We start from the raw sequence: 22,500 nt of genomic DNA on the forward strand, positions 1-22,500 counted from the left end.
TTTCATTCTTATCCGAAGCGGGTCGTTTTCCCGAGTCCTTCGTTACACCCGGGGGGGTCGTTGCGAGTCCTTCGTTCACATCCGAGGCGGGTCGTTGGAGTCCTCGTTCACTCCGAGGCGGGTCGTTTTGCGAGTCTTTCATTCATATCCGAAGCGGGTCGTTTTGCGAGTCCTTCGTTCACATCCGAGGCGGGTCGTTGCGAGTCCTTCGTTCACATCCGAGGCGGGTCGTTGAGAGTCCTTCGTTCACATCCGAGGCGGGTCGTTTTGCGAGTCTTTCATTCATATCCGAAGCGGGTCGTTTTGCGAGTCCTTCGTTCACATCCGAGGCGGGTCGTTGCGAGTCCTTCGTTCACATCCGACGCGTGGCGTTGCGAGTCCTTCGTTCACATCCGAGGCGGTTCGTTGCGAGTCCTTCGTTCACATCCGAAGCGGGTCGTTGCGAGTCCTTCGTTCACATCCGAGGCGGGTCGTTGAGAGTCCTTCGTTCACATCCGAGGCGGGTCGTTGCGAGTCCTTCGTTCACATCCGAAGCGGGTCGTTGCGAGTCCGTTCACATCCGAGGCGGGTCGTTGAGTCCTTCGTTCACATCCGACGCGGGTCGTTGCAAGTCCTTCGTTCACATCCGACGCGTGTCGTTGCGAGTCCTTCGTTCACATCCGAGGCGGGTCGTTGAGTCCTTCGTTCACATCCGAATCGGGTCGTTGCGAGTCCTTCGTTAACATCCGAAGCGGATCGTTGCGATTCCTTTCTTCACATCCGAGGCGGGTCGTTGAGAGTCCTTCGTTCACATCCGAGGTAGATCGTTCGTTCAAATCCGAGGCGGGTCGTTGCAAAGGATGCATGGATATAAGGAGTGTCCTTTTAACTTTTCCAAAACTCAATGGAATGATTACCTTTCCGTGTTCGTTATAATTCGTTCCTGTCCATAGCTTTACGAATGAGTGTATGTGATCTCTTCCGCGTGCACGTGTGGGGATGAGTATGTGTTTTTTTTTTAAGTCAAATGACACGGACTCTGCGCACGTGTGTGAGCCCACCGCGACACTCCATCATATACGCCGTGGGTGATCGACGCATAAGTCACAGATAATCGCTCAGTAATGGATCGCTGCCGAATTGAGGAACAAGCAAAAAGAGAGAGAGAGAGAGAGAGAGAGAGAGAGAGAGAGAGAGAGAGAGAGAGAGAGAGAGAGAGAGAGAGAGAGAGAGAGAGAGAGAGAGAGAGAACGTCTCCAAGCCGTGTGAAGCGAACTGTCACTTCAACTAATACAAAATGACGCACGCAGTCCCCGCACGCCATAGAAGAGGCATAATCCTTGCAGAACGTTACTGAATAAAGCTGAGCTTAAAGCGAGCTGACTGCACCGGTCTGGCACTGAGTCGCGGAGGCTTTTCCCTGAATGGGTGGCACTGTTTAGTCGAGGGAATTTGTTATGTATTACAGCTCACAGCGTCTTGGAGTAGAGCCACTAGCCGACCTAAGGATGTAAAGGCAAATCTGGAATTGCATTTAATCCGTACAGGTCACCGTGAAGTTAACATTAAACCCTCTGCGTCGCATTCCATTTCATTGAACATTAAACCCAGAGCACAAAAGCGGCGTTTTTTGCAAGAGTTCTTATCAGTAAAAATATACAATTGGATATCTTTCTTTATATAGTAAACACACTATTGTGTTTGTGCGAACAACCACTTTAGCGCAGTTTTGAGGGTAGAAGATCATTAGCATGAAGAACAGCAGTGTACCCACTTTCAATTTGTAATACACTCCGCCAAAATCTCCTAGGTCCTCCAGGCACATGTCGTTTAAAGGACTAAGCGCTCTATTTGCATTCCATTCTTCCCCTTCCCATGTTGCATATTGCAAGCATTCTATGCGCAGGAGAAGTGAATGCAGAACGAACCGAGAAGCATCAACCGGCATTTGAGAAAAGGTTCGCTCCCCCGACATTAAATTGGTGTCCGGTCAATAAATGGATTAATCTTGAATCACACAACGAAATTGAATGGTGCCTAATGGCTTACTCCCATTACTGTTTATGTTATGTAAATTATTTTTGCGATCCAAAGGAGTTTTGTTTTATGATATCTATATCGTCTTAAAAAAAAGATATATATATATATATATTTAAAAAAAATCGAACGACTGATGGCCTACACTGAATGATGTTTGTGTGCATGAATGTGAAAATAGGAATAAAAAAAAATAATAAAAAAAAGATTATTTCGATCCCTACTTGTCCACGTAAACTTTCAAAAGATGCACGCCCCAACTTACGGAAAGAGAGTAAAACAAAAAATAAAAAAAATCTATTGGTTCAACGTCCTACCTTACCCACGCCCCCACACACTGCGAATTTAGGGGAAGTATTTTTGATCCCTATCCGTCTAAGATGACTTTCAAAAGATACACGCCCCTCGTTGCGAAAAGTAAGGAACAGAAAAGAAAAGAAAAAATAACTAAAACACAAGAAAATACTAAAAACCTCTTTCGGAATCCTCCTCATAGCTCGACGTCCTACCTTACTCACCCCCACCCCCACACAGCGAGTTTAAAGGAGGTAATTTCGATCCCACACCGTCCACAGAAACTTTCAAAAGATGCACGCCCCTCGTGAACAAAAAAAACTAAAACAAAAAAATACCAAAAAAAAAACTCTTCCGGAATACCATCGGTCCGACATCCTACCTTACCCACACTACGAGTTTAAAGGAGGTAATTTCGAACCCTACCCGTCCACGGAGACTTTCAAAAGATGCACGCCCCTCGTCGTGAAAAGCGAGCACTCGAATGTAAACAGACTCGACCGAGAGACTTATCCTCGGCTATCAAGTCTGCAAACGACAGAATAATACCTCAATAGACAAGCCACGAGGGTGTATGGGTTTCACTGAGAGCGGGTGAGTTTTTATTTATTTCTTTTTTTCTTTTCTTTTCTCTCTTTTGTTGTCTGTTCCGTTTTTTTTTTTTTTTTCGTTTTTTGTCCGTTGTCCAAATATAAGATATCTACCAAGCGATACAAAATGTCTTTTTTTTTTTTTTTTTTTGTTCTCCTTTTTTCTCCTTTTTATAGAAGCTGTTTACGACTTTTGTACCACTGGGAATTAAAAACCATAGCTAGCTTGTTGACTTTATAAGAATGTTGACTCGTTCGTTCCTATCTTTTAATGGATTTTGTCGTAGAATAAACACCTTTTGTCATAATCTGTCTTCTTTATGTGTGTAAGCTATTTGCCTGCTTATGTAAATTAATGAACTGTTCTTAAATTAAACACGTTTAGTAAAACATCTATTAAATGTTTTTATTTCACTAAAACAAACACGCAGGTATCAAATATGCAAATGGATTAATATTTCTTTATGAATGGCATGCAAATTAAATGGAGCGCAAATTTTAATAAGTACAAAATTGCTCAGACTTTTTATCGCCTGAACAAAGACGCTGGTAATGTTAAATGCGTTTGAATTTGCATCACATCTAATATATTAACTCGAATTCTCGTATTTTCATCAATGATCGTTTTCCCTTCGTCACGCAAATCCCATGATACTGAAGTAAGAGAGAGGGAAGGCTAGACGGAAGGAAGAGAAGAGGGAGGGAGGGGAGGAGAGAAGAAGAGAGGGAAGGAGGGAGGAAAGGAGAGAGTAAGGGAGGGAAGGAGAGGCATAGAGAGGGGGAGTCAGAGTGAGTGGAAAGAGAGAGAGAGAGAGAAGAGAGAGAGAGAGAGAGAGAGAGAGAGAGAGAGAGAGAGAGAGAGAGAGAGAGAGAGAGAGACGAAGAAAGAGCAAAAAGGGGGATCTAGAGACCTGAAGATGTTAGCAGGAGACATCGGGCCGGAATTTCATGTGCGAAACTCTGGACTCGAAATTACTGAGTGAGATAGAGAGAGAGAGAGAGAGAGAGAGGAGAGAGAGAGAGAGAGAGAGAGAGAGAGAGAGAGAGAGAGAATATGAAACGGGAAGAGGGGGAAAGAGAATGTGTGTGTGTGTGCGTGTGTTCTTTTTCTAATTATCCGGCATGATTACGCAGCTTCAAATGAATTCCATTTGCAAATAATCTCGTTTTTCTAGAATATTCCGATACGACAGGAAGATAGAGAAGAGTGACACTGGCAGGGAGAGAGAGAGAGGAGAGAGGGGGGGGGGGGAGAGAGAGAGAGAGAGAGAGAGAGAGAGAGAGAGAGAGAGAGAGAGAGAGAGAGAGAGAGAGAGAGAGAGAGAGCGTTAAATCTTTCTTTCCTCGAAGCTCGTGATAACAAGGAGGAAATACCAGAACCTTGAGGAACGGAGCACTGCATGACAAAAGGGAATGAGGGAAAGCGAATGAAAGAGGGAGAGGATGAAAAGGAGGATAATAAAAGGGCCCCGAAAAGTGCACATTGGGAAAGGGAACCGAATTGGAAAAGCGGGAAAAGAAACAAACACAATACGCGAAGAGCTGGCGAATGCATGGAATAAAAAACACGAGCGAACAATAGAGGGGAGGAAAGGGAAACGGGCTGAGTTCATCACATCAAACGTCTTTGAACGCTGCCTCCTCCTCCTCGCCATGACCCTCCACCCTCTCTCTTTCCCTCCCCCTCTCCCTCCCCCTCTCCCTCACCCTCTCCCTCGTCGCCAAATATCCCCCAATAATAAAAATAATCTTAAATTCAATTTCTTGGAGGGAAAAAATAACGCAGTATTTCCAAATGCCATGATGATGCCAAACATCAAAGCAATGATAATCATAATGACAACAGTATAAACAATTCGCCAAATTTAAGAAACGTAATCTCAAAACTGTATTTAAAAAATGATAACGCCGTTAGAAAAATAAGACACGTTAATGACGGACATCAAAGTAATAGTAATCATAATGACAACATAAATAACAACATTGCATGCTTCTCCTTTCTTGTGTTTTCATGTACATGAGATTGTAACTGTCAAAGAGAGAGAGGGGGGGGAGGAGGGGGGGGGGAGATAAAAAGACTGGTAGTTTTTATCGCCGTAATTTGTTCACTGTGGCTTCTGGTGCTTTCATCTCTCGAGCAGATGTCTGTGAAGGGTCATCCCCGCCCCCCCCCCCCCTCTCTCTCCCGTCAGTTCTCGGTGGCTTGCCTTCCCTTAATCTCGCCCTGTCCGATTCCGTCTCCCTGGCTTTGTCTCTGTCGCCTGGCCCCTTTCCCGCAGTGCCTTCTCCTTGCCCTATCTCTCCGTCTCCCCTTCTCCCTCGCCCTCTCCTTCTACTTCGCTTTTGTCCTTTCTGTTCCTTTTCCGCTTTCTCCCTCGTTCCCTCTTCCTCTCTTCCCCTCCCCTCCTCTACTCCCTCACTCTTGTCCTCTTCGATTCGTAAATGTGTGTGTGTGTGCGCGCGCCTGTATATGCTTGTGTCTCCGTCTGTCTTTTTGCGAGTGCGTGTGTGTATTGCATTATGGGACGTCTGCACGCCGACACAAACCTAGATCCGAGTTCGTGCCCGTCACAGTGACGTAATTTTCAACGAGCGACACACCGAGTGACATTTTTCACCGTGTGGCGTCTCCCAAATGGAAAGCAAAGTCCTAATTATCGTGTTTATTAGTGTCGTAAATCAGATCTTTTTGATAGAGGAGGCCATTACGGAGAGAATAATGTACTCAGGCATTCGTTTACATGACGGGTATGACGGCGCCGCCTCTCCCAGCCTCCGTCCAAAGGAGCGACAGATTATCGCACGCGCTTTTACGTTCGCCGCCGCCCCCCCCCCCCCTGGCGTGTGCCGATTACGCTGGCATGACGGACAGCGTTGCAAGTGTCATGCACGGGGTACGCTTTTTTTGCAAGATCGGGGAGGAAGTGGAGAGGCGTGTCACAAAGGAGTATGTTTTGTTCCACTCTATCTCTCTCTTTCTCTCTCTCTCTCTCTCTTTCTCTCTCTCTCTCTTCCTCTTTCCTCTTTCTCTCTCTTTCTTTTTTTTCTCTCTCTCTCTCTCTCTCTCTCTCTCTCTCTTCTCTCTTCTCTCTCCTCACTTCTCTCTTCCTCTCTCCTCTCTCCTCTATCTCTCTCCTCTCTCATCCCTCTCTCTCCTTTTCTCTCCTCTCTTCCTCTCTCTCCTCTATCCTCTCTCCTCCTCACTCTTTCTCTCTCTCCTCTCTCCTCTCTTACTCTCTCTACTCCTCTACTCTCTCCTCTCTCCTCCTCTCTCTCCTCTTTCTACTCTCTCCTCTTCTCTACTCTCTCCTCTCTACTCTCTCTACTCTCTCTACTCTCTCCTCCTCTCTCCTCTCTCTACCTCTCTCCTCTCTCTCCCCCACCTCTCTCTCGCCTCTCTCTCTTCTCTCTCCTCTCCTCTTCTCTCTCTCTTCTCGTCTCTCTCTCTCTCTCTCTCTTCTCTCCCCCCTCTCTCTCTCCTCTCTCTCTCCTCATCTCTCTCTCTCTCTCGTCTCTCTCTCTCTCTCTCTCTCCCCTTCTCCTCTCTTCCCTCCCCTCCCTCCCCCCTCCTCCCCCCCTCACACCTCCTCTCTCTAACTCTCTCTCCCTCATCCCTCTCCCTTCTCTCCCCTCTTCCCCTCTCCCCTCTTCCTCTCTCTCTCCGTCTCTCTCCTCTTTCCTCTCTCTCTCTCTCCCCCTTCCTCTCTCTCCCTCTTCCTCTCTTTCCCCTCTTCTCTCCCTCTCCCTCTCTCTCCACCTCCCCTCTCATCCCTTTTCCCTCTCCCTCTCTCTCTTTCTCTTCTCTTACTGTCCTCTCTCTCTCACTCTCTCTCTCTCTCTTCTCTCTCTCTCTCTCTCTCTCTCTCTCTCTCTCTCTGTCTCCCTCTTTATCTCTTCTCTCTCTTTCTCTCTCTCTCTCTTATCTCTCTCAGTCTTTAATCTCTCTCTTCTCATCTTTACTCTCTCTCTTCTCTCGTCTTCTCTCTCATCCCTCTCTCTCTCTCTCTCCTCCCTCCCTCCCTCTCTCTCCCTCCCTCTCTCTCCCTCTCTCTCTCTCATCTTTCTCTCTCTTCTCTCCTCTCTCTCTCTCTCCTCTCATCTCTCTCTCTCTCTCTCTCTCTCTATCTCCCTCCCCCCTCTCTCTCCCTCTCTCTCCCTCTCCCTCTCTCTCTCTTTCTCTTTCTCTTTCCCTCTCTCTCTCTCAGCAAAAATCTCATTGCCTTCACTATGTATGGCATTTCTCTCAGCTTTGCTCCACCGTGCGGTCACTGAACTACCCCAGCTGGCATACCCTCGTCGGTTTTTAGTCATCTTACGAACCAAGTATTATTTTCAGTTTTACGAGAGAGGAAATGTATATATATGTAACGCGTGTATCGCATCTCGATGGAATATAGAACAAGTGAGGTATTCATTTCACAATTCTACATAATTTCACGTCCTAAATCCGTGTCGTATCCTAGTCACTGGGTAAAATTTAGTTCACAGATGTCTAATTTTTTCCCTCCCTCTAGTATATGTTCTCTCCTTCATTATAATTTTGTTGTTCTTCTTGTTCTTTTTTTTTTTTTGAAGTCCCGGATGGGGGTTAGGATGATATTGAGGTTGGAAGCCATGGAGAAAGTGGGGTGGTCGTGTCCTTGTTCTGTTGCTTTTGTTGTTGTTGTTTCGTGCCTATGATGGTGTTTAATAATCGTGGTTGGCTTTATAATTAGTTTTGTCTCGTCGTATTAGCATGTTCGATATTAATATCTGTATTATCAGTGTCATTATGATTACCAGTGTTATTGGCATCATTACTGTCCAAGCAGTTATCATTACCCTAATTACATCATCGTTACGTTACCCCCGGCAACAAATTATTTCATCGTTAGTCTCAGAAGTAAAAGTGTTACCAGGATGATCCACACTGTCTCCATCGCTGTCATCGTCCCCATTATTCTCGTCCCTCCTTCCCCGCCTCCTCTGACGTCTCCCTTAATCCTAAATCTCAGCATCCTCATCCGCAACAACAAACTATCCCCGTGTTAAATGACCGGCCTGACATCCAGAGCGTGGCAGGCGCTCTCCCCTCCCGTCTTGTGTGTCTCTCCTCGGCACAAGAGGCGGGGTCGCCCTGCCCTCTTCAACGACGCCCCACCACGACCCTTATCACGACCCCCACGTCAAGTACTAAAGGACCGTACGACTAGACATGTTGACTCATTATTCCTCTCTCTTCTCCCTGCCACACACGGGGGTCACGACGCCTCGACCGCGCGCCACGTTGTTGTCGGCGTTGTCGGCGCGGTGACGCACGCATTCCGCCGCTCGCTTGTTTATTTATCCTGGGTTGGGTAAGGCGGTCACACATGTGGGTGGGGGTGGGGGGGGAGTTGCTGTTGGGGGGAGGGGAGGCCGGGGGTTCGTTTTTTTATTATTATATTCCGCTCTCTTTCTTGCACTGATTGTTCAAGTCGTTTATTTTCTCTGGGTGAACGAAAGCTTATAAGGACACTTTCTATCGCGTGTGTATGCATTCTTGTCCGGTGTTCTGAGGTTTCGGTGTTGTTGTTATTGCGTTAGCGGGTGTTTTTTTTTGTTTTATAGGTCGGTCGGTGTGTCTCGTGGGATGCTGTTGCTTGTCGAATTTATTGGTGCGTGTGTGTGTCCCTTGTGATTAGATATCCGTGTGTGTGCGTGCGTTCATCAGGTATGATTGCAAACACTTGCCCATGCATGATCCATCGAGAGAAGGAGAAAAAAACAGGTGAACTCACAAGCCATCTGGACGGCGACCCTCCTGGAGGTGGCAGTGCCTAGGGAGTTATGCGCCGCGCAGTAGTAAGTGCCGGCGTCTCGACCGCGCACCCGGTAGAAGAAGAGCGAGCCATCTGGCAGCTGCAGCTTCCCGTCACGACTCCGCAGCGGCGTCTCTGAGTCTGTCCTGTACCACCTGGAGGAAGGAAAGAAGGAAGGAAGGAGTGAGAGAACAGAAGAACAAAAATCGTTACATCATTATCTTTCCCTAACTACCCAGGGGGAAAATTACGCGACAGACTACCAGCGAAGTCGTTAAGAAAAATATGTGTATTCAGATTGTTTGCTGTGTTATATGCAAGCACTAATACTCGGACAAATGTAATTAAAGAGAGGAGACAAAGATTATTACGCTTGTTATGAAAGACAGGTCCTTAATCTCTACATGGTAATTACACTTCCTCTGTAGCTGTGCGTTAGAGCAGACGTTTCTGACAAATAATAACCAAGACTTAAACATAAACATGACATGTGTCGTATTCACGTCGAATGAAAAAGAGATATAGAGAGAGAAAGAAAGAAATGGAAAGAGAAAGAGAGAGAGATAGATGGAAAGAGAGATAGATGGAAAGAGAGAGAGATGGAAAGAGAGAGAGAGATGGAAAGAGAGAGAGAGATGGAGAGAGAGAGAGAAAGGGGCAGACAGACAGACAGAGAGAGAGAGAGACAGACATGGATGGAAAGAGAGAGAGAGACGGAAAGAGAGAGTGAGACGGAAAGAGAGAGAGAGAGAGATGGAAAGAGAGAGAGACATGGAGAGAGTGAGAAAGGGGCAGACAGACAGAGAGAGAGAGAGACAGACAGACAGACAGACAGACAGAGAGAGAGACAGACATGGATGGAAAGAGAGAGAGAGAGACGGAAAGGGAGCGAGAGAGAGAGAGACGGAAAGAGAGAGAGAGAGACATGGAAAGAGAGGGAGAGAGACATGGAAAGAGAGGGAGAGAGACATGGAAAGAGAGGAAGAGAGAGAGAGAGAGATGGAAAGAGAGAGAGAGAGAGAGATGGAAAGAAAGATGGAAAGAGAGAGAGAAAGAGAGATGGAAAGAGAGAGAGAAAGAGAGATGGAAAGAGAGAGAGAAAGAGAGATGGAAAGAGAGAGAGAAAGAGAGATGGAAAGAGAGAGAGAAAGAGAGATGGAAAGAGAGAGAAAGAGAGAGAAAGAGAGATGGAAAGAGAGAGAGAAAGAGAGATGGAAAGAGAGAGAGAAAGAGAGATGGAAAGAGAGAGAGAGAGAGATGGAAAGAGAGAGAGAGAGAGATGGAAAGAGAGAGAGATGGAAAGAGAGAGAGATGGAAAGAGAGAGAGAGATGGAAAGAGAGAGAGATAGAAAGAGAGAGAGAGATGGAAAGAGAGATAGAAAGAAAGAGAGGGAGATGGAGAGAGAGAGAGAGAGAAGGAGAGAGCGAGAGAGCGACCGAGAGAGAGAGAGAGAGAGAGAGAGAGAGAGAGAGAGAGAGATGGAAAGAGAGAGAGAGGGGGGGGGGGCAGACAGACATACAGACAGAGACAGACAGACATACAGATTTAGACAGACCGACACAAACAGAACCAGAGACAGAGAAACAAATATAGAAAGAGCAAAGACACAAAACACGGAATGTAAATAAAGAAAACAAAAAATAATAGGACCCCCACTACGAGACAATAAAAGCTGTCAATCTTCTTGGCGTCTGAGACACGAGGCAATTGCAAGAGCTTTGCAAGGAGCCAAATATTCCTCCGTTCCCGTTGGCCCTCCTGTGGCACGGCACGGAAGATCGCCTGTCCCTCGGGCGTGTCTGCGCGCCGCCCCCTGCCCGTGTATGGGAATTCGGTCTTGCTGTTGTCTTTGCTGTTGTAGGTTATCTCTAACTCGCTCTCACTGTCTCTCTCTCTTTCTCTTTCTCTCTCTCTTTCTCTCTCTCTCTCTTCCTTTGTATGGGAATTCGGTCTTACGGTCTTACTGTTTTTGCTGTTGTCTTTGTTGTTGTAGTTTTTTTTTTTCTCTCTCTCTCTCTCATTGTCACGTCCTCCCGTCTGTCTCTATCTCTTCTCTCTCTTCTTCATCTTTTCTCTCTCCTTCTCTCTTTCTCTCTCTATATCTCATCTCATCTCATCTCTCCTCATCCCTCTCCTCTCTGTCTCTCCCTCTCCTCTCTATTCCTCTCGTCTCGTCCGGGGGGCTTCGCTCTCTCTCTCTCTTTCTCTCTCTCTCTCTCATCTCTCTCTCTCTCTCTCTCTCTCTCTCTCTCTCTCCTCTTTCTCTCATCTCTCTCCTCTCTCTCTCATCTTTTCTCTCATCTCGGAAACCCAAAGCACAACCATCCACGTTTGACATCCTTCCTCTACCCCTCCAAAACCCCCCGCTCGCGAACGGTCGCAGCTATATCATCCGGTCACTAGCCATTCCCGACCGCGCGCCAGGCCTAATTACACAAATCTCACAACGACAGCACCAGACGCTCCGAAAAAATTCTCCACACCTCACCCGCTCCCTCCCACTCCTCTCACCGACCAGGACTACAGCGCCTCCCCCTCCCTCAGACCCCACCCCCAACCCCTCTCCCTCCCCCCTCCGCCCACGCCCTCAGCCCTCACCCATCCGCCTCACCAACAGGCCCTCACGCACCAACCTGACCTCACCCCACCGTCCGAACGAATAAGACCCCTCCGACATTCCAAACGAATAAAGGAACAAGAACAACAATACAACCAATAGCATCGTGATGGAACCGAGGAGGAATGCGCTGCAAAGGAGAACCTAACCGGCAACTGTATCCCGCTATAACAACAGCACACGGTTCCGTCAACCCAACAACCCATCGAAGCGTTGAGCATGCAACCAGCAAAATCATCCGCGACATACTACTCCCGCAAGCAATTTAGCGCGGGGTACGCCCCACCGTCAAGGGAGATAGCATCCGACGGACCCAGCAACCCAAGCACGGACAATATACAAACGAGTCCGCCATCGTAATACAATCGATAATGGGGATGCGAGTGTCAGACTGAACAAAAGCACAGGCCACCAACTAGCGATTCCTACGTAGACGCCAACGACTGCACATCGTACGAGGCAAACCCATCACCAATAACCTCAACACTCCGAACAATCTCATTACCCTCAGCTTTAGAAAACCCGACACACCCAACCCCCGCCATAGCCCTAACAACTCTAGCGTACCCGCTCCGAAAACGCCCACTTTAACGTTCAACCCCCCTGAGTACCGCCTGAGTTTCACAGCCACTCTTCACACTACACGAAATAGCGCCCAAACGGCGACTCACCACCCTTTAACATCCCAAAGAAATTCACCTAAAACGAGATATACACCCTTCCCCCCACTAGACCCGCCCTGGCAACCACGACACCAACCTGCCAACCTAGGGGTTCACACCCGAAAATCTGTCCGTCGACACAAACCCCCTCACCGGGGTTAACGCATTAACATGATCCTAACATAAGCACGCGCAGTAGACCCGCCAACCCGTCTCCAGAAGAGATACCCTTGATATTCCGATGTAACCCCCTGCTACGTACCACCACGACCACTGAGATGTAATCCCACATCATGGAAGAACAATACACACCCCAGTCATTTTGAATTCAGGCAATCCAAAGAGCCGATTCAGTGATCCCAAGGTAACTCAAGGCAGACCCGCTTGTCAATAACGAAAAGAAAAGCAACACTTAATCACATAAATCACTCACCTCCACAGCAGTGCCACGCCAAGACTTCCACGCACTCAAACCACAAGTTTACCCCAACACATAATTAGAACACGACCAGAGAGAAAACCTGACCTTTCACCAAGAAACCAATGTAAAGAAGCACGACGCGTCGAAACTGTTTGGAGTGCCCAACCATCCCTACACTCCAGCCTCCCAAGGAAACTTTACCACGGACTCCCTTAAGTCTAGAACCAGGTAAATCCTACTGCGCGAAAGATGCCCACACACCAACCAAAAAAACCATACCAATGAAAAGGACCCTAATCGCTCAAATAGCGACCAAACGCATCACTCTAAGGGAAACACACACTCAAAAACGGCAAATACTAACGACCCCAACGACCACACAAAAAGAACACTTGACACGCCGACCATCAAAAGCAAAAGTATCGCAAAAGCACCTTAGACGTCAGGCGGAACAAAAAACATAAAAGTCATCGCCACCGCAGCCTATTCACAACAACCTCGGAGAAACTAACGATACGCCGAACGAACTACCACCAGGTACAACTCCCTACAAATCACGGGAAATCCCACAGATCCGAAAAAGAAGTCCTCCATGACCACTAGGATCACCGCCCGACACCGACAAATCCCTCTCTCGTCTCTTCTGCATCTACTTCCCCTCACTCATCCTCTCTCCTCCCTCGTCGTCAATCCTCTCAGTCCTCTCCTCTCGTCCTTCTCCTTCTCCTCTCCTCTCCTCCCCCCCCCCCCCCCCTTTGATCTCACCTCACCGCCCCCCTCTCCGATCCGATCCACATCTCTCGAATCATCCAACCGATCCTCTCTCCTCACTACTCCCTCCTCCCCCCCCTCCCTCCTCCGCATCCTGCTCATCCTGTTCATCTATCCTCTCTTCAACGTCTCTCACCATCTCTCTCCTCTCCTCTCCCACTCTCTCGAAATCCTCCTCCTAGCTCATGCCATCCTCTCTCCTTCTCTCTCATCTATCCTCATCCTCTTCTTCTCTCCTCACACTCTCTCCCCACACTCTCCTCTCCTCCCGCTCTCCCAATCTTCTCCTCTCCTCCCCTCCCCTCATTGCATCACAATCTCAACGTCCTCCCAACAAACTCTCTCTCCCTCCTTCCCTTTTCCCTTCTCTCTACTCGACTCTTTTCTCTCTCTCTCTCTCCCTCCCCCCCTTTCTCTTCTTTCCCCCTCTTTTTCCTCTCTCCTTCTCTCTCCCCCCTTCTCGCCTCCCCCTCTTTCTTTTTCTCCCCTCTCTCCCCTTTTTATGGAATTCGGGGCTTAGGTTTTTGCGTTTTCTTAGTTGTTGTTGCTGTTTTTTTTTTTTCCCTTTCCCTTTTTGGGAATTCCCGGGCTACTTTTTTTAGCTGTTGTCTTTGTTGTTGTTGCTGTTGTTGTTTTTTTCCTTGTATGGGAATTCGGTCCGACTGTTTTGTTGTTGTTTATTCTTCCTTGTATGGGAATTGGTCTCACTGTTTTTATTGTTGTTGTTTTGATAATTTTCTCCTTTTCTCCCAAGGTATTGGTCTTAGGATTTTGGTTTGTTGTTTTTTGAATTTCTTTTTGTTTTTTTGGTATGAAATTTTGGTCATGCATTTTGTTTTTCTTGCTTTTTTGGTTTGTATTTTTCTTCCTTGCATGGAACATTGGTCTTACTATTTTGTTTTTTTGTTGGTGTTTTTGGTAATTGTATAGAAAATTTGTGTTTTGTTTCTGTTTTTTTTTTTTTTTCCTTGTTGTTGTTGCTTTTTGTTTTCATTTCTCTTCTTTTTTTATGGGATTTTGGCCTCGCTACATTTGGTCTTAATATCTTGTGTCTGTCTGTCTGTTTGTATTGTCTTTGTATGGGATTTTGAACCCCCGGGAAATTTTTTGTTGACCATTTACTAATTATTTCATGTTCTTTTGTAAAATTGGTGTCAAGGTTTTTTTTTTTTTTGTTTTTTTTTTTTTTTTTTTTTTTTTGTGTGTGTGTGTGTGTGTGTACTTTAAGCAATAATTGAATTGTTTTGATAATCGGCGGTTGATATTTGATATGTAGGAACAGACATTTAGTTTTTTTTGCTAAATTAATATATAATAGAGCAAAATGAAGTTATCTAACAACAAGAAAACATAGCAAAGACAATCAAACAATTAAAAGATATGCAAATGCTGATTTTTTTTTTCTCTCTCTCTTTCTTTCTCTCTACTTGATGTAAGGCCCCTACTGATCGAAAAAAAGGGTTTCCTGAATTTAGTCGTGGCGAGGAAACGAGCGGAAGAGGGGTCTTTGTTGTCATCTTTTTGAGAGAACGACGGAGCTCGTATTATTGAAAATCGTATTTATGGATTGCCAGCGAAAGGCCAGAGGGATTAGGTCCGTTTTCGCTTCTGTTCTTCCCGTTTTCTATCGCTTCTCAATCTGAAATCTGTTTGGAAATTGACTATATAAATTGTGTTTATACACCACACCCGCGCGCGCGCACACAACACACACAACACAATGCACACAAACCACACCCCACAGGGCACACGCCCCACAGACACCCCACACGTCAAAACCCACACACACACACCCCACGCACACGCAAAAGCACAGCACACAAAACACACACACACACACACACAAAAACCACACACACTGAAACACACACACACACCCCACACACACACACACACACACACACACACACACAAACACACAAAAACACACACACACATTTAGAAATGTAGTAAGGGAATGAAATGTATGTATGTATGTTGTATGTATCTATATTTATTTATTTAAGTTTTTATATAAATATATACCAAGGTACGCACATGCATCATAAATATACAAATATATTTAATAAAATCCCTAAACAATAAATAAATATAAATATATATATATTTATTTATGCATATGTACATACAAAAAAAAAATATAAAATATATATATATATATTTATTTTATATATATACATTCATGTGTGTGCATATATATATAAAATATTTTATATATTTAATATATATATATATATGCAAAATTGTGTGTGGTGTGGTGTGTGTTTTGTGTGGGGTGGGTGTGTGGTGTGTGTGGTGTGTTGTGTGGTGTGGTGGTGGTGTGGTGTGGTGTGGGTGGTGTGTGTGTGAATAATTATTTTAAATATACATATTATATATATACAAATAAATTTTGTATATTATATGTATAACATATTACATACATAATAAATAAATAATATATATAAATATATATGTATATATAAATTTATATATACATATATATATATACATATTAAATGCAAATATATATAATATAGATATATATATGTATATACATACGTATATTAATATTTATGTATGTACATATATATATATATATATATATATATATATAATGTACATATAGATATATCTATGAATACATAAATATGACAAACAGAAATACTTACTTTACCCCAACAAAACTTTCAACACTACTGCAAAGGGAAAACAACCCCCCCCTATTTCCCCCCCCAGCCTCCCCCCCCCCCCCCGCCACCTGTCCCCCCCGCGAGTGACTCACCGTATCTTGGGGTGGGGGACGCCCGTGGCCTTGCAGTTGAGCGTGAGGGGGTCATTGCGGCGCACGATCTCCTCCGTGGGTTCCTCGATGATCACAGGAGCCCCGCCGCCGACGATCTCCGCCTCCGCCACGCTGCCTGAGGGAGGAAGGGAGGAACGGCGTCAGTGAGTGGGGTGGGGTGGGGGGGAAGGGGGGGAGGAGGAGGGGGAAATGGGGAGAGGGAAGGGGAGAAAGAGAAGAGGATTTAAGGGTGTTGGAGGGGGGGAAGGGAAAGGGAAGGGGAGGGGGGAAGGAAGAAGGGAGGGAGAGGAAGAGAGGGAAAATGAGGGGGAAGAGGGAAGGGAGAGGGAGAGAGGGAAAATGAGAGGGAGGAGAGAAGGAAGAGGGAGAGGGGGATTTAAGGAATTCAGGTAGGGGGTAGGGGGTGGGGGGAGGGGGAGAGAGGTCTTAAAGGGGGTCGTAGAGTGTGGACGAAAGCAGATAAGAAAAATACGAATGCGTAATTATACTGTCAAAAAGTGGGTTAGAATTCTAAAATCCCAAAACGGAGAGAACAAATCAAACGACAACGAAAAGAGGAACAGAGGGAGAGAGAGAAAGAGAGCGGAGAGAGAGAGAGAGGGGGGGGGGGGCAGGAAGAGGGGAGAAGAGAGAGAGAGAGAAAAAGAGAACAAATCAAACGACAATGAATAGAGGAACGGGGGGGAAAAGAGAAACGAGAGAGAGATATAGAAGAGAGGGGGGGGGGGGGGGCGGGAAAGGGGGGGGAAAGAGAGAGAGAAAGAGAGAGAGAGAGAGAGAACATCAGCAAGGAGAGAGAGAGAGAGAAGAGAGAAGAGAGGGAAAGAGAGAGAGAGAGAGAGAGGAAATAAGAAAGACAAAATGCGAGAGTGAGAAAGAGAAAGAGAAAGAGACGAAGACATTAGGGAGGAGGAGGAGAGCCAAGCACCTGCAGTTTCCAGGCAGAGTGGGAAGATCTCATTAGCCAGCGCCCTTCAGGAAGCACATGGTAGGGGGGGGGGGGCTAGCCGGAGGTCATGCCGCCATATACACACGGCGACACGAGGGAACTGGCACTGGTAATTTCTCTCTTGTTTTCTGTCTATCTATCTTTTTTTTTTCTTCTTTCTCTTATTTTTTCGTGTTCTATCTGTACGGGCAATATCTTTTAAAATTTCTTTCTCCTTTTTTTTTTTTTTTTATCTTTCTCAAAAATTTCTCTCTCTCTCCTCTCTCCTCGTCTCTCTCTCTCTCTCTCTCTCTCTCTCTTCTTTCCCTTTCCCTTTTTCTCTGTCTTTTTCTTTCTCTCCTACAGAGCACAGACACGGGCGTAGGGGAGGGGGGGGGGGTAGCAGGAGGACTTGCCGCCATATACACACGGCGAAACGAGGGAATTTCTCTCTTGTCCTTTGTCTTTTTGTCTGTTTATCTTTTTTCTTTCGTTATTTATTTCTCTCTCCCTCTTTTAACTTCTGTCTTTTCTCTCTCTCTCTGTCTGTCTCTCTTTCTCTTTCTCTTTCTCTCTTTCTGTCTTCCTCTCTTTTTATCTCTTCTTCTTCTTCTTCTTCTTCTTCTTCTTCTTTTTCTTTTCTTTCCTCTTCGTCTCGTTCATTTCTTCCATCCCTTCACTCTCTTCCCTCACTCTCGCAAAAGAGCATTATCAGCGTTCAAAAAGGACCTTGGCAAAACGAACTCGTTCTCTAATATACATAATTCCCTTTGACATCCTTCACCACCCCCTCCCCCCTTCCCCCCACCACCGCCCACCCCCTACCATCCGCCCCCCTATCCCCCACCATCCGGCCCCAATCCCCCACCATCCGCCCCCTATCCCCCCGCCATACTACCTCTTTTTCCTCCGCCCACCACTTCCCTCCCCCACTCCCCCATCCCTCACCTCCCCCCACCATCCAACCCCCTCCCCTCCCCCACGAGCCAACCCCCTCCCCTCCCCCACCAGCCAACCCCCTCCCCTCCCCACCACCACCCCCTCCCACCCCCTCCATCTACCCCCTCACCCTCCCTCCCCCCCTTTCACGACAATCCAAGTTTCCTAAAAGACGATACCTATAAATTTTACATTCCGCCCTCTCCCCCCCCCCCCTCCTTCTCTCTGACACCTCATCCCGCCTTCCTCTCTCCTTTCCTTTACCTCCTATCTATTTCTCTCCTTTCCTCTTCTCCCTTTCCCCCTGGTACGTCTTCGCTTTCCCTTTTTCCCCTTTCTCCTTTTCAATATTTCTTCGTCTTCTTTGACTTTACTTCCTGTCCCTGACGCTCATTTTATTTCCCCCAAACCTCGTTTGACATCTCTTCCTTTCCCCCCATCTGGGAACCCAACCTATCCTTAACCTCACTTCAACCTTAATATCTCTTTGCGTCTTTCCCCTTACCTCAAATTCCACCTTTTTTCTCCCTCATTTCCCTCACCTCAACCTCACCTTCTTCCCCTTTCCCCCACTCTCCCTCCTTCCCCCTTTCATCCTCCCTTTTTTAAAACCCCACACCCCAAGCCTCTCCCTCATCCTCCCCTCTTTTCCTCTCCCCTCACCCCAACTTCAATCTGAACCTCTCCCTTCTCTCTTTCCCCTCACCCCAGCCGCCATCTCACCCTCTTTCTTCTTTCCTGTATCCGCATCCATTCCCTCCCTTCCTTCTCCCCCTTACCCCCCGTCACCTTTTTTTTCCCTTTTCTCCCATCCCCCCAAAATCCCTCCATTTTCCCCTTTCCCCCCCTGTCCCCTTAAAACCCCCAAACCCCCCCTTCTCTCCTCCCCATCTTTCCCCTCACCCTCTTCCTCCCTTCCTTTTCCCCCTTCACCCTCCTCTCTTCACCCCTCACCTCCTCTCTTTCCCCCCTCCCCCCTCTCCCTCCCTCCCTCTCCCTCACTCACCCCCCCCTCCTTCTTCACCCCCTCACCCTCTCCCCCCCTTTTTCCCCTCACCCCCTTCTCCCTCCCTTCACCCCCTCACCCCTCCCCCCCTCTCCCTTCACCCTCTACCCTCCCCCCCTTTTACCCCCACCCTCTCCTCCCTTCTTCCCCCTCACAGTCCCCTCCCTTCTCCCCCCACCCCCTTTACCCTCCCCCCCCCTCCCTTCTCCCCCCAACCCTCCCCCCCCCCCTTCACCCCCCCCCACCCTCTCCCTCCCTCTTCCCCCCCCACAGTCTCCCCCCTCCCTTCATCCCTCACCCCTCTCCCTCCCTTCACCCCCCACCCTCTCCCTCCCTCTTCTCCCCTCCCCTCTCCCTCCCTTCTTTACCCCCTCACCCTTTCCCTCCCTTCCACCCCCTCACCCCCCCTCCCTTCTTCACACCCCCTCACCCTCTCCCCCCCCTCTTCACCCCCCTTTACTTTCTCCTCAAACCCCTAACCCCATTCCCTCCCCCTTTTCACCCCCTCACCCTCTCCCCCCTCTTTACCCCCCACCCCTCCCCCCCTTTTTCACCCCCTCACCCTCTCCCTCCCTCTCACCCCCCAAAACCCCTCCCTCCCTTCTTCACCCCCTCACCTCCCCTCCCTTCTTCCCCCCCTCACCCTCTCCCTCTCCTTCTTCACCCCCTACCCTCTCCCTCCCTTTTCCCCCCTCCTCCTCTTCTCCCTCCTTCTTCCCCCCCTACCCCCTCCCTCCTTCTTCCACCGCCTACCCCTCCCTCCCCTTTTTCCCCCCTCACCCTCTCCCTTCCCCTTCTTCCTCCCCTCACCCTCTCCCTCCCTTCTTCACACCCTCTCCCTCCCTTCTTCACACCCTCCCCTCCCTTCTTCACCCCCTCACCCTCTCCCTCCCTTCTTCACCCCCTAAACCTCTCCCCCCTTCTCACCCCCTTTCACCCTCTAAACCCCCCTTTTTCCCCCCCTCACCCTCCCCTCCCTTCTTCACCCCCTAAACCCTCCCCCTCCCTTCTTCACCCCCCCCCCCTCTCCCTCCCTTTTTCACCCCCCCTCACCCCTCCCCCCCCTCTTACCCCCTCACCCCTCTCCCCCCTTCCCCCCCTAAACCCCTAAAACCCCTCCTCCTTCTTCACCCCCTCACCCTCTCCCCTCCCTTCTTCCACACCCCCTTCCACCCCCCTCCCCCTTCTCACCCCCTCACCCCTCCCCCCTTCTTCACCCCCTCACCCTCTCCCTCCCTTCTTCACCCCCTCACCCTCTCCCTCCCTTCTTCACCCCCCCCTAACCCTCTCCCTCCCTTCTTCACCCCCTCACCCTCTCCCTCCCTTCTTCACCCCCTCACCCTCTCCCTCCCTTCACCTCATCACCCTCTCCCCCCCTTCTTCACCCCTCACCCTCTCCCCCTTCACCTCATAAAACCCTCTCCCCCTCTCCCTCACCCCCCCCCCAGTTCCCCAAGCAGTAGCTACCGGGGAGCACCCACAGAACAAAAGTCTTCCTGCCTCTCACGCATAAATAAAAACTATGGACGACGTGCCAGGCTGTAACACAACACTTGTCTCCTAAAATCGCACCAAATAACTGGGTCTGGCTCGCGGCCGCCGTTTAGCAGGAGCCATATAATTACGAACGACGCTATTTTGATGAGGAAAAGATGGACGCACCGCTGGTTAAGGTAGTAAGTAAGTACAGAGTTCTCGGCGTGTGTTTTTTTTGACGTGGTGTTTTGAGCTGATGCTTTATCGAGGGTTGTTAGGATGCTCGTAAATTGGGAAGATTTTTTCTTTTCTTTTCTTTTTTTCTTTTTTTAAAGATTGGATTAGATTAGATGTGATGGGGGAAAAATGGAATGTAATATGGTTCTTGTGTTTAACTTAGTATTGCGCTTAATCACGGGAAAAATATCCAAATGACTTTGATCAGTGAGTAAATAGTTCTTTTGTGTGGTAATTCCTCAGAAATAAAAGACATTTATAAAAACTAAACAGGGGATAAGGGAGAGAGAGAGAGAGAAGGAAGAGAGAGAGAGAGAGAGAGAGAGAGAGAAAAAGAGGAAGAGAGAGGGGGGGGGGCAGAGAGTGAGGGGAGAGAGAACAGAAGGAGGGAGAGAGAGAGAGACGAAAGGAGAAACGAAGAAAAGAAAGACAGAGGGAGAGGCAGAAAGGGGAGGAGAGGAAGAAAGGGGAAGAACGAGAGAGGGAGAGACAAAAAGGGGGAAAAGGAGAGAGAGAGAAAGAAATAATAATTTGTATATTACACCTGTTGAATAACCGAATGGAGATTAGATAAATATAAATGAGAGGAGAGATTAGAATGAGGGGGAAAGAGTTTGACAGGCAACTACGACGCAGGCAGGCAGGCAGAAGGTAGGGAATGGGAGAAGAGAGAGCGAGAGAAAGAGAGAGAGAGAGGAGAAGGCCATTATTCCTGAATTGAACTTTACTTTGATCATTGAGTAAATAGTTCCTTTGTGTGGAAATTCCCAAGTAAATGAACAGGCAATGATAAATCGGCAAGGAGAGAATAGAGGGAGAGAGAGAGGGAGAGAGAGAGGGAGAGAGAGAGGGAGGGGAAAAGGGAGAAGAGAAGAGGGAGAGAAGAGAGGGAGGGAGAGAGAGAGAAGAGAAAAGGGGGGAGGGGAAAAGAGGAGAGAGAGAGAAGAGAGAGAGAGAGAGAGGGAAGAGAGAGAGGGGAAAAGAATAGAGAAAGGGAAAAAAAAGAAAGAAAAAATAAAGGGGGGGAAAAGAGAAAAAGAGGAAAGAGAGAGAAGAGAATCGGCGAGGGGAGAATCAGCGAGAGAGAATCAGCGAGAAGAGAGAGAGAGAGAGAGAGAGAAGAAGAGAGAGAGAGAGAGAGAGAGAGGAGAGAAGAAGAAGAATCAAGAGAGGGAGAGAGAAAGAGAAAGAAAAAGAGAGAGAGAGAGAGAGGGGGGGGTGATTTAATTTCTTAACCACACCTGTTGAATGACCGAATGGAGCTTGAGAATAAAGTTTTCCCCATTGTCTCCGTCACAAACCCCCCCCAAATTCCCCATCCACCCCCGTGCCTTGAAAAAACCCTTTTTTGGGGGGCCCCCCAAACCGAAAAAAAAAGGTGGGGAAGCTCCCCCCCCCCCGCCACCGGGGCCCCAGAGCAGCGCATCGAGGAAATGGTATTAGATCGCGTTATAGACAATCGAATACGACCATCGGCTCCGAAAAGGTAATCCCCAAACCCCGTTGGGTTCCCCCCCCCCCTTCCCTCCCCCCCCTCCTTTCCCCCTCCCCCCGTCCTCCCCCTTTCCCCTTAAACTCATTTCCCCCCCTGTCTCCCTCCTTGTTTCACCTGTATTCCCTTGCTTACACGTGCATCCCCCCCCTCCCTTCTTCCCCTTTCCCCGAATTTAACTTTTCTTCCCCCCCACTCCCCCCACCTGTTTCAAACCCCGCCTCCCCCCTGCCCTCCCCCCTCCCCTCCTCCCTCACTTTCATTCACCGGGCCCCCGCCCTCCCCCCTCCCTTCTTCACAATCCCCCCTCTTCCCTCCTGCTACCCCCCCCCTCCCCCTCCCCCTCCCCCTCTCCACACCTGCTTTCTTCCCCTCTCCCTCCCCCCCCCCCCCCCCACCCCCCCCTCCAAACCGAACCCCCCTTTCCCCCCCCACCCCCCCCCCCTCTCCCTTCAAACCCCCCTTTCCCCCCTTCCCCCCCCTCC

The 22,500-nt window shown here is 48.2% G+C and overlaps 1 protein-coding gene across 3 annotated transcripts in view; it reads right to left on the bottom strand.

Annotated features, from left to right (window-relative positions):
- Nucleotides 1–22,500, bottom strand: part of LOC125034437 — a 183,751-nt gene that overhangs the window by 54,175 nt on the left and 107,076 nt on the right. For all 3 annotated transcript variants that reach the window (XM_047626183.1, XM_047626184.1, XM_047626182.1), the window contains exons 3-4: nt 15,917–16,052; nt 8,660–8,835 (exon numbers count right to left, since the gene is read on the bottom strand). In XM_047626183.1, the coding sequence (XP_047482139.1) occupies nt 8,660–8,835; nt 15,917–16,052 (312 nt within the window). The remainder of the gene's footprint in view (nt 1–8,659; nt 8,836–15,916; nt 16,053–22,500) is intronic.

This window comes from Penaeus chinensis, chromosome 18 (assembly GCF_019202785.1).
Source record: "Penaeus chinensis breed Huanghai No. 1 chromosome 18, ASM1920278v2, whole genome shotgun sequence".
Taxonomy (NCBI): Eukaryota; Metazoa; Arthropoda; class Malacostraca; order Decapoda; family Penaeidae; genus Penaeus; species Penaeus chinensis.